The 12,885-nt window shown below is 47.1% G+C and overlaps 1 protein-coding gene across 1 annotated transcript in view; it reads left to right on the top strand.

The window, feature by feature from the left end:
• SPECC1 (sperm antigen with calponin homology and coiled-coil domains 1) overlaps positions 1–12,885 on the top strand; it is a 245,943-nt gene that overhangs the window by 176,642 nt on the left and 56,416 nt on the right. Inside the window, 3 exon segments of the mRNA XM_030861333.2 lie at positions 5,538–5,683; positions 6,790–6,890; positions 10,984–11,065. Coding sequence (XP_030717193.2) covers positions 5,538–5,683; positions 6,790–6,890; positions 10,984–11,065 — 329 coding nt within the window.

The following is a 12,885-nucleotide window of genomic DNA, read 5'->3' as shown; positions in this document are numbered from 1 at the left end:
TGTTTGGTGATTTACTGTATTGGATTTCTTCTTAATTATGAAGTAATATTAGGTGAACCGGTAATAAAATGGAGGTGTTAAAGAAAAATATTCATCCTTCTCCCCCTTGAGTAGCGTCCTGGAAGGTAATCAGTATTGTTCATCTGTTTTACACACATACTCTCTCGGACATTTGGTCTGCTTTCTTTATTTAGTCTGATGTGAGGAGTGGGTCTTCTTCTTCCAGATGGACAGCCATTCACTCCAGCACTGTTTATTATATTACCACACCATCCTTTGCCCGCAGAACTGAAATCCCACCTTGACATCGTTCATTTCATCCGTTTTCAGAGAGACTTTCCCAGGATGCCCTTGTTCTTTTTTCTCTGGAGCTGATTCTGCTTTAAACTGTCTTCATGGGGTTATTAGATTGCTAATGTAATTTTTGACACTCGGCCTTTCATCTTAAAGTGTCATCCTTCCTATACTTTCTTGAATTTTATTGTATTCTGAAGGCAGATGCTTCTAAGTGTCTAAATCTGTCTCCTGTTCCGTATTTACAAATGTCTGTTCTCCTTTGAGTGCGGTGATCCTTTTCAGTTTATGCTGTGAGATCTATTCATAGATCAGGGCCTGTTTTTTCCCACCACTTATTCTTGCTTCAGTGGATAAAAGTGTATCAGGGCCTGTCACTCGCCCAGGATCAGTGTCTGGATTCTGCCTCGATCTGTGCTCACTCTGCCTGACTGCTCTAGAAATCTTCTCGTATCTTAAACTTGAAGGAAGCCTCTTTAACGTAAATTTCTGTGGCACGTCGCAGACACAGACAGGGCGAGGAGGAGCGCAGAGGAAGAGGTGCCCGTGGGGGAACTTCACCCGTGTCCGGTTTCTTCTCTGTTTGGTGGAGGCAGCATGGAGGAGCCGGTTTTTGGGGGTCTGTTTTGCTTGGCCGTTGTCCGTTTCAGGCGTGTCCTGTGGCCTTTCCCAATCTGCCCCTTTTTGCTACTGTCCTTTGTGCCGGGAATCAACCACCCTGGCCTCCTTGGACGGGCGTGTCTTTCTTTGTGTCACTGATCCTTTGCAGGAGGGGTGCTCTGCCTGTCCCCCAGGTGTTGCTTCCAGCCCTGGCCGCCCTCCAGGACCCGGGGCCTTAGTGGGGTTTCCCACATCTTCAATCTCTTTGCAAGGGAATCGGGGTAAACCGGTAGTAATTTTCTTGTCACTTTCCCTCACTTATTCTCTGTGTCGCAGAAATTCTTCAAAGTCTGAGGCACGGACATGCTATCTTTCTGTAGTTTCTGGTGCCGATGCAGGATTTTTACGATGTATTCCTGTGCTTCTTGCTGTTGGGGTTTGGCGGGTAAGAGGCTGTGTTCAAAATGCTGTCTTACGCTGTTTGTTTCTATTGTCATAGACATACTTACACAGAGATTCCGAGGACCCTGACACCTGAGACAGAATGCTTAACTGATTTCTGTCTCGCTGTGGACCTGCAGGCTTCGTTTAGGTTTGTGTTGTACATAATAAGAAGAAACACTTTGGGAAGGTTTCCTTCCACGTCAGGATACAGAACGAGCAGAGGCACGGAGGACGGAAGAGGAAGAGAGCATCAGGCGGCCGGGCTTTGGTCCGGAAGCCAGTGGGTGGAGGGGAGTCACGGGCCGTCGGTCTGTGCGGCCCCAGGAAGGGCCTGGGTGGGCTCCATTCAGTTGTTCAGGAAAGAGCTGTCCTGAGCGCGAGATTGACGTGCCCCGTCTTCTTTACAAAAACTAGTCTCCCGGTGGTGGAGGCAGCAGTGGTGTAATGCGACGTTTCCCAAACGTAGTTAACCCTTGAATACCTTAAAGCTAATTGCAAGCAATAACTCGCATGTCCTTGGATCAAAACCAGCAGCAGTGCCGAGCTGTGCCCTGTGTGACGACCTAAGAGCCATAGAAAACCGACACTATTTGAAGGTTCTGTTCTGTAACCAGACAAGGGAAGCCGTACGTTAGAGGCATTAGACAACGTTTAATAAGTAAGGGGTAAGCACAGACATAGGCGCGCGTACACGTTTACATACCAGTGAGAGGTACAGAAGGTAGGCAGCAGTCAGCGAGCAGGGGGCGTGGTCCACGGGCAGGACACGCCCCCATCTCCCGTGTTGGTGCCTCGGGTGACCTCACATACAGCTGACTGTCTGTCGTTCTCAGAGATGGGTTGCCACCTCCTAAGATCAGATTACCCCATAAAAATAAGAGCAAGGAAAGAAATATTGGTAGCATTTTTCTTAAGTATACATTAAACAAATTTGGAGAAGAAGTCCCATCAGCATTATTACCTTTTTTTTTTAAGAGTCCTTTGTGCCTCTCCCAGGACACCCACGCATCATGGAAAAACCTGAGAAAGGCGTGTCAAACAGCTGGGTTTTCACCCCAGATTCACCACATACCAGCCTTATGACCTTCATCGAGTGTTTCATCTAAAATGAAGGATTGTAACTTATGGAGTTTTTGAGGAAAAGTATTTTAGATAATGTTTTTAAGACCCATGGTACTGGCCGTGGAGTTACATATCAGACACAGATTTTTTTGTGGAAGTTATTCATTGTCACCAGAGTTGTACATGCTGGGAGCCGACGGGAAACATGCCTCGTTTCTGTGGTTGGTTAAACGTGGTCGCTAAACGACGCAGCTGTCTGACCTGCACCTGAGAAGCAGACTGCGCAAAGCGCGAGAAGAGCAGCTGCTTTTGTGTGCAGTTGTGTTTACAGCACCGTGCAAGCTGTCGTTCTGGGCGATTCACGGGATTTCCAAGGCTCCGTTGGCTATGCGTGTGATTTTTACTTTACAGATAAACCCGAGAGCCTCTCGTGTGTCTTAGGAGGCCGTGGCTGACCGTGAACAGTGTTTAACCCGCAGCGGGCCCTTGGAGTGTTTCCTTTACTTAGCGAATTGGTTAGTGTACACCTGGTTGTATGCTTGAGTATTTCTTAGTATTCTTTATAGAATACAGAGTCTTTATTCTTACGCAGAACAGAGGGAATGTCGTACTCGGTGTATCGCTGGGGTTGTAGCTGGTCGATCCCAACAGTCTGAAGCCAGGTGGTGTCCCTGCTCACGGTTACAGCACTGATGGGACCAACAGTGTCCTATGCGTCTTCTCCCTACACACACACACACCCACCCCTATGCATCTTCTCCCTACACACACACACACACACACACACACACACACACCCCCCTATGCTTCTCCCTAGACACACACACACACACACACCCCTATGCTTCTCCCTAGACACACACACACACACACACACACCCCTATGCGTCTTCTCCCTACACACAAACACACACACACACACACCCCTGTGCTTCTCCCTAGACACACACACACACACACACACACACACACACTTCTGTGGGTCTTCTCCCTAGACACACACACACACACACCCCCCTATGCTTCTTCTCCCTAGACACACACACACACACACACACACACATATATATCACTGTTATGTAACGTGGTAGGTCTTTAGTCCAGTAGCTTCGTTAACCTACTTAAACAACTGGCTGGGTTTTCTCACACTCATTCTTGCTGTCCTAGCCCAGCAGACTAGCGTTGCTAGTGTGGAATGCTGCCCTTGACACCTGAAAGCAGGGGGGCTGGGATTGCTTCTTGCGTCCTTGCTACTTCCTTATGGTGTCAAAATGAGTCCTCTGTATCATTTGATGTTGTGAGTCACAGAGAAACTTAGGTAATCAAAGGGAGCACCTCAGCGGAATGTAATTTTATTCTTATTAAATTATCAAGGAGTGCAAAAGAAGTGGACTTTTAACAACAGTCTTCCTTTGAGGGGTGCTCTAAATCCTCCAGGCCAGGTGGCAGGGCGGGTACATGGATGGGCAAGAAGGTGCCCTCTGTATCACCTTCCTGAGAATGGCTGGGACAGAAAGGAGAGGTTTTTCCCCGGCTCGTACCTAACCTGATTTTGCTCTCTCTCTTCCTACCTACCATCTGATTTTATACTGTGTGACACAACAGGGAAAATAAAGAGAACCAACCCCATTCGATTAAAAAAACAAACAAACCCTTACCAATTTCTGAAATACCTGATATTTCGTTCCAGAAAAAGTCATCAGTTTACTGATTTTCTTTTTCACTCGAAAGAAGGGACTGTGGAGACAAGAGTGTAGGGCAGTGTGACTTAAGCGTTTTAAGTTCTGTTTCACTTAAATTTATTCTACTCACGTTGCTTACAGAGCAACAGGAGAAAGCTTTGAGGATTAAGGACAAATAAATTCAACCGCAGAAGCTTATGAGTAGCTAGGTTCCTTTCAAAAAGATCAATAAATGAATATTTTAAACTTCCACTGACCTTGCCGGAAGTATTCTGTTTGAGCCATATTCTCATAAATTAGTCGTCTTTTTGCAAAACAGCTGTGGCAATTTGACACAATGGAAAGAGCAGTGATTTAGGAATGGGAAGTTGGGAGGTGTTGTCTTGGCACATTCACAGGGAGATTAAATGACAGGCCAACGTCCCCTGGATGAGGAAGCCATGCATGGGAGGATTGACGCAGATGGTCTGTCTTTAAAAGGCTCTTCTATGAGTCTGTGCTGCAGTCTGGAAACCACAGAGAGAACTCCCCAGGAAAGTGTGGGAGAGCGGAGAAGCCTCAGCTCATGCAGAGCTGCAGTGTTGCTCTAGAGCACAGTTACCATCCTCTTGGGGGGCAAACACATATGAATCAGGGTTCTCTTGTACCTAAGAGATGGCAGCCTCGGGGGTTTAAGCAGGAAGGTACTAAAGGGCTTGCAGGACTGTTGGGGGATGGGGGGATTGCTGGAGAAACAGACTCCAGGCTCAGCTTCCAGGAACGACGCTCGAAGTCACAGCACACAGAACTGGGCTGCCAGGCCAGCTGCTGCCTCTGCCGTTAAGGGGAGCCTTAAACCAGGAAGCTGCCTGCCTGGTCGGAAAGCTGCCACCAGTTTCCAGCAGCAGGAGAACCTTGCCTCTGCTTCCGTCTGTCTCAGCGTAGTGAAGGCCCTGTGCCCGGCCTCTCCTTCCTGACTCAGGTCCTGGTGCACGTCTTGTCCAGTCTTTCTGGCAGGAGCCTAAATCCCCCATCTGAAATCCTAGCTGCAGGGGGTCCCGAAATGTCGTCTTTCCAACCTCTGTGTGCCAGGTGGGGATTAGATTCCCATCGACACCCCAACCCGTTGCATCCACCACGGACAGTAAGCTAACTGTTCTATGATAAATAACATTTGTCTGGGTTTTTTTTTGCAGTTTACAGTTACATCCTTTTTATTTAGAGCTCATGTCAAGTCACTCTGCATAGAAAAATGCTATCTCTGGCCATTCCGGAGAAAACATCTCTGATACAAATTAAGAGCGGTGCCCACGTTATTTCCTAAAATGCAAAGCTGGTACGGAAAACAGGATTTTCAGTTTGCGATCCCCCTCCCAGAGTTGTTTCTCTTCTCGACGTTGGTTGTTTCCATCTGTGTCCTGTGTCCCGTGGGGACATCCTCCACCTTTTCAATCTGATTTGCTCTTTGCCGTGCAGACCTGTGAAGGAAGATTCGGAGCCCTCCGAGGTGGATGCTCCTGGCCGGTGGCACGGCGGCTACGTGAACAGAACTCCTCCGACATCTTCGGAGTCTGCAACCACCGTTAAATCCCTTATCAAGTCATTTGACTTGGGGCGTCCAGGTATTTCGTCATTTTGTTTCATAAGCAAAACTCAAATTCAGACCGTGGCCCCATGGATCAAGCCCGTCCTCCACCACCCTGGTCCCACGTTGGCGTGACCACGGGGCCCTTCCCAGACCATCCACGTGTAGACGTGGTGCGTGATGCCCTCTGGGGCTCCGATGAGACAACAGAGAGAGTCAGCTCTCCTGTCCTCCTCTCCGCAACTCCAGTTCCTGTCTCTCCACCTTCCTCTTCTGCCTCTGTGTCTGTTAAATCCGGGTCACTGCTGAACGCCTTCTTATCATCTCGTGAGGATTAGCAGGGCCAGCCAGAGGCTTCGTCTCTTGGGAAATGAGGCGCCGATCTGTGTGTTCGGCCGCCTTGCTGACACCCTGGGCTCCTTTATCCTAGAACGTGCTGTTACATGCTTCTCCCCCTGGTCTTGTGTGTGGCCGCTGGTGCTGATGTGTCGTTCCTGATCGTGGGACATTCCCAGCTTTTTCTGGCAATGTCTGCCTGACTCACAAGTCACCTTTAGTCACTGTGACCGCCACATGAGAAAAATGCATCTCTATACTGTACACCTGTAATACAGTAAAGAGAAGAAACCAAATGTGCCTGTATCCAAAATGCAACATATTTTTTCCCTTGATTGCAACAGATAAGCCTGTTGTATTGGAAGGCCAGGGTAACGGCTAATCCTAGGATGCTGTCTCTGCTAAAATAGTTCGGGGCTAAATTAGATTAAGATTAGACTACAAAGACTGGAAGCTGTGAAGGCTCAGTGACTACATTCGGTCTGTGAAGGTGGGAAAGGAATGAACAATAATGGTTTATGCAAGAGTGTTCTGTTCTGCCTGCTGTAGGTGACTCATCACCTGTATGTTTTCTTGTTCCGCGTGTGTCCTACATCTAAGACCAGCCCCCATTTAGTTAACTCCCCCCAACTCATTCCCCAATTCAATACTGGTCCAGGGCAGAAGAGGGTGAAAGAGTACACGTAATACCTAATTAGCATCATGGGATACTTTTTTAGTCGCCAAAAAGAGTAGCAAGTCAGGAACTATTATTTGCTGTTTTGAACTGGAGCAGCGTAGAAATGTCCCCATCTCTTTTCTTGGCAGGTGGAGCTGGGCAGGACATTTCTGTCCATAAGGCCTCCAGGAGCCCCCTGAGCGGAATCCCCGTGAGGACCACTCCAGCTGCCGCTGTTTCTCCAATGCAGGTATCGGAGCCAACGGCGTGGGGTGGGGGGTAGGGCTGGTGTCACACGGTACCCAGGCAACAAAAGGGAACCGAAAACCAGTGGGTTTATTTTTTTGAGGCACATGGAACATTTTTTTAGTACGCCTAAAATAATAATAATGAAACTTTCATTAAAAATTGCCTTTTGATTCCTGAGGAAGGTCTGAGATGCTGCAAACGACATACGGGGTTTTTTTGTTTGTTTTGTTTTGTTTTGTTTTGTTTTGCGATACGCGGGCCTCTCACTGTTGTGGCCCCTCCCATTGCGGAGCACAGGCTCTGGACGCGCAGACTCAGCGGCCACGGCTCACGGGCCCAGCTGCTCCGCGGCATGTGGGATCTTCCCGGACCAGGGCATGAACCCGTGTCCCCTGCATCGGCAGGCGGACTCTTAACCACTGCGCCTCCAGGGAAGCCCCTGTCATACAGTTTTGTTAATGCCTCTTTCCTGGTTTCCCATAAGATGACACTGTCAAAGATTTCAGTGAAATGAAGATTGTAATTTTTATTAGAAGTGGACATTGAACTGGGTATATTACTCAAACAATCGATTTTTTAAAATGCCCCCAGAGAGAGAGAATGTTTACAATTTATAAATTTTTAGAGTTCACTGCATGTAACTGCATGTGAAACCTGAAGGTTTTAGACCACAGCCTCTCGGCATTTCTGTGCCCAGGGCCTTTGTTGTTATCGGTAGCGCTCAGCATTTTGCCTCTGCTGAGCTAAGGTTGGTCTTGTCATCAACAGCTTCCATTTCTGATGTTATTAGTAGTTATGGACATTGTTTGGGGTCTTTTAAGCTTTAAAAAAAATACTTTTTTCACTTTTTTGCCCTTGAAGGTAACTTCCACCACCTTCTGTGTAAAACCAAATAAAACAATTATTTATTTTATGATCATCATTTTTTATTTAATAAAAGTGAAAGAGGTCATGCTTCATTTTTACTTATCTTTATTGAGCTATAAACACAAGTTTGCTAGTAAATGTTTTACAACTGGCTCCTTGGGGGAAAGAGCCCGGATTTGTAGTGTTTGCCAATTTCTTGGTAAATATTCCCGTTGTGGCCAATTTCAAGCTTTTTCTACGACCTCAGTGCATATGGGGTTGAGAAGAGATGTACATTAGATAGTATTTGTACAAGACAGACAAGGCAGGTGTGAAAACCCCATTAGCAAAATGTAGAAAAATAATTAGGAAGCAATGAGTTTTGAGTATTTATTACTTTTGCTTTTAACATAGTCTCATTTTAATAACGGCTGTGTTTAGTAGCTTAGCCTGCACAGTTCCTGAAGACTTATCCGTCGGCCCTATGAGCAGGTACACACCAGCGGCAGCACACCACTGGCTATAATTCACATACCGTGAAGTACAGACCTCTTCAATACGTAACTTGGATGTTTCCATGTGTAAGCAACACCAAGATAAAGCATGTCTGTCACCTCAGAAGGGGCTCTCATGCCACCATCTCGTCAGTGACCCCTTAGAAAGAACCGTTCTCTGACCTCTCACCACAGATTAGTTCTCTGTGACCTCAGACTTTGTCACTGGATGGTTTTGCTCAACGCTGAGTCTGTGAGATTCATTCCTGTTTCTGTGGCAGTTCTTTTCTCGTTGCGGTGTCATGTTCCTTTGTGTAAATATACCATTCTACTGATGGTTTATCCATCCTACTGATGGTTGACTTTTAGATTACTTCCAATTTTTAACTCGTGCTTATTTTATTTTATAAATTTATTTATTTATTTGTTTGTTTATTTTTGGCCGCATTGGGTCTTCGTTGCTGCGAGCGGGCTTTCTCTAATTGCGGCGATCAGGGGCTACTCTTCCTTGCGGTGCACGGCCTTCTCACTGAGGCAGCTTCTCTTGTTGTGGAGCACGGGCTCTAGGCACGCGGGCTTCAGTGGTTGTGGCACGCAGGCTCAGTAGTTGTGGTGCACGGGCTTCGTTGCTCTGTGGCATGTGGGATCTTCCCAGGACCCACATGGTTAAAAATCCACCTGCCAATGCAGGGGACACGGGTTCGAGCCCTGGTCTGGGAGGATCCCACATGCCGTGGAGCAACTAAGCCCGTGAGCCACAACCACTGAGCCTGCGTGTCTGGAGCCTGTGCTCCGCAACGGGAGAGGCCGCGACATTGAGGGTCCCGCGCACTGCTACGAAGAGCGGCCCCCGCTCGCCGCAACTGGAGAAAGCCCTCGCACAGAAACGAAGACCCAACACAGCAAAAATAAATTTATTTATTTAAAAAAAAAAAAGTGTGTATGTGTGTGTGGGGGAGTGTGGGGGGGGAGTGTGTGTGTGGGTGTAGTGAGGGAGAGAAAGTGTTATAAATTGGGTTACGCTACATGTTATTCAGACACTGGCTCCTTTCGCTTTGTCATTGGCATGTACCCCTGAGGGCAGGGATTTTTATCCCTTTGGCTTGATGTTATATCTCTTGTCTAGAACAGTGGCTGCACATAATCATATCATAGTAGAAGCTCAATAAATATATGTTGAATAAATGAAGGAATATATCAGATATCTTTAAATGTCAGTGTTTGGAGAAATAATTCATTCTTTTTGAAGGGTGTATGATAATGCAGTGATTAACTTAACCACTCCTCTGTTGATAGGCATTTAGGTTGTTTTGGATTAAACTTATTACAAAAGTGGGGCTTCCCTGGTGGCGCAATGGTTGAGAGTCCGCCTGCCGATGCAGGGGACACGGGTTCGTGCCCTGGTCCGGGAAGATCCCACATGCCGCGGAGCGGCTGGGCCCGTGAGCCATGGCCGCTGAGCCTGCGCGTCCGGAGCCTGTGCTCCGCAACGCGAGAGGCCACAACAGTGAGAGGCCCACGTACCACAAAAAAAACAAAACAAAAGAAAAGCAAAAAAAAAAACTTATTACAGAAGTGAAATTCCTTCTACAAATTTTTCCCCACTCAAGGGGCTATTTCTCTATGAATGTGTATCCCCATTCTTTTGTAAGTACATCAGTCACTCCAGCTAGTTAAGCAGGAAGGAATTTAACACACGGAAGGCTGCAGGGGAAGCTCTGATCTGCACTGAGCTTCAGCAAATGTTCCCAGAACACCCCAGAGTTGGCCCATTAAAGGAACATCTATTTCTGCCAGAATCAGGAAGTCTTCCTCTAAGTGCAGCCTGGGACCACTTCTGTCAACATCTAGGTTCAGCCTTTGGGCCACGGCACAGGTGCAGCCCCTGTCAGCAGATCCTGCCCTCTAGGTTCATCCAGGTCCTAGCTAGTGACAGGATTCCTTTCTTTTTTAAGGCTAAATAGCATTCCATTGCATGCAGAGACTTCCTTTATCCATTTATCTGTTAATACATTTTTAGGTTGTTTCCACCTCTTGGCTAATGTGAATCGTGCTACAGTGAACAGGGGTGTGCAGGTACCTCTTCAAGATCCCATTTTCAATTCCTTTGTGTATCTACCCAGAAGTGGGATTGCTGGATCACGTGGTAGTTCTATTTTTACGTTTTTGAGGAACCTCCCTACTGTTTTCCATACCAGCGGCACCGTTTCACATTCCCACCAGCAGTGCATGAGGGTTTTCTCCACACCCTCACCAACAGTTGTTTTTTCTGTGGTGGTTGTTTTTTTTATAATGACCATCCTTACAGGTGTGAGGCGTTATCTCATTGTGGTTTTGATTTGCTTTTCCCTGATGACTGGTGATGTGGAACATCTTCTCATGTACCCGTTGGCCATTAAAAAAACAGTATTTTTTTACACGCATCCTTGAATATACATAGAATATTCCAGGAAGATGTTCACAAACCTGATTAATAACAATTACCCCAGGGAGAAGAACTGGGTGATGGGAGTGAAAGGGAGACTTTGTTTTCACTCTGTGTCCCTTCTGTTCCTAATAGGATCTATTACCTATTCAAATAAAGAAGTCGTTTTAAAAGGTCCCCCTGGGGATTCTAACGAGCTTGAGAACTGTTATATGCGTGTGCGCACACACGCACCCGCACACACACGCATACACACACGCACACACCCCTTGCTCATGCTGTCCCTGATGTGACACGTCCACCTATGTGTGGGTACCTTTTGGTTTCAGAGGCATTCAACCTTCAGTAGTGCTCGGCCGGCCAGCAAAGGAGTGACTCAGCGCTTGGATCTCCCAGACCTTCCCCTCTCAGGTAAATCACCTTAAATAGGAAGTAGTTCTGACTTACGTATTGTGAGGTTAACTTTTCTTCTTTTCTTTGCATGAAACTGAGCTTAGAAAAAGAATCATTTATTTGCAATAAGTGGCATTTATCGCAAACAGTTTCAAATTCTGAGTGTATGTGTTACGGACACAAGACCCCAGCTGTGTCCTGCTGGCTGCACTTCTCAGGGTGCATGAGTTTGGGAGAAATGTCAGGCTCTGGAGGTCTTTTGTCTGTTCTTTTAACTAAATCTCAAGAGACTATCGCATCTTTAAAAGAAACTTTTGAGAAAAAAATCTTATCTGATTCTGAAAGTCTATTGCTCCCACAGTACCTAAAATATGCCTCTTCTGAGCCGTCTTTGTCTCTGAGTGTAGACCTCTTCCTGTTGTTGTGCCATGTTTTAAAAACTTCGGATCCCGACGGCGAAGCGCTGCTTGTGACCGCAGGGCCGCACGCACCTCATTTTCGCTCCTGGTGCACATGCCGTGCTGATATGGCCGATGTGAGGGAGCTGTTGAGGGCGAACCGGGGCGGGATGGCGTGTGGGCTTGCACCTTGGCCCCCCTGCTGCCTACGGTCCAGCTCTGGTCCGGCTGTTCCAGCCCTCGGCGCTGGGGATCCCCCATCTCCGAAACGGAAATCGTGCTGTCCGCCTCGCGGGACGGCCTGGAGGGTTGAGTGAACCCAGCCGGGCTGGGGACAGAGCCGCGGAGGGGCTGCTGTCCCCTACGCACTGTCGCCTGTGGAGTCAGCTCACACCCCAGAGCCGGGAGGCGTCAGCGGAAGGGTCCGGCTGTGTAGAACATTCACCCTGGAAATTGATGGCTGGCTGCGAGGTCACTGCTATGAGGAAACAAAAACAATGAAAAGAACACTAACTGACTTATTCCTGGTGCCTGTTAGAAGGAGAGAAAGCCAGAAATCTAGACCGCATGGAGAGAAATCCTTTGTGTCTTTTAAGTGTCAGTTTCTGTGACATGGTGAATAAAAACGACATCCCCACTATCCTTTTTTTAGGTCATGGTCAAACACAGGTTTATCCTTAAAATAGTTGTTTCTGTGAGATAAGTTTTACCCTTTGACTGTAAACTGTTTCACCTCACCACCTTATTTTTTTCGCTTCTGAATTTTTTCTTTTTCATGGAATTAATAGGATTTTAGCCTTAGATAAACCCCGACTTTGAGAATTTAAAGATTACCTTGGTCCGTTCCCTGCATTTTACAGGTAAGAGACTCAGGCCCTGAAGAGCTTAAGCAATTTACAAAGGCCACACTGATTTTGAGTAGCTCTGGGACCAGGATAGGATTTTTCCTGATTCTTTCTACCCGGTTGCCTTCTGGTGACGAGGCTGGCGATCGCTCTGATAGCAGCTTCGTAAAGAAGTGGTCACGGTTTGTATAGGACTTCAAGTTGTCATAATGACTTCCAGGAAGAGGAAATGGTGACCAGAGACCACGGGTTGTCCAGGGTCAGAGGAATAAGGGAACCAGAGGGGGTGCCCGCGCTGAGTTCTCCACATTTGTTTGCCACATAGTGTGAAATAGGAATGACTTGGTTATAAGCACAGGGCTGTGTGTGTGATGTTTTTTCAATTGTGGTAAGATATCTGTAACATCAAATTTACCATCTGAACCATTTTTCAGTGCATCAGGTGAACTTTTGGTCTTAGTATTGGTAATCTCTGTTCCTCCAGCTCTAAAATTTCCTTTGTATAGAGAAACCGTTCTTTTCATTGACAAGATAAATACTGACGCTGAGACCACAGCGGCGATTGCCCGGAAGTAAATAGTTCATCCTCAGCCAC

Source organism: Globicephala melas, chromosome 20, assembly GCF_963455315.2.
Source record: "Globicephala melas chromosome 20, mGloMel1.2, whole genome shotgun sequence".
Taxonomy (NCBI): Eukaryota; Metazoa; Chordata; class Mammalia; order Artiodactyla; family Delphinidae; genus Globicephala; species Globicephala melas.
This window is presented reverse-complemented; position numbering and strand designations above follow the sequence as displayed.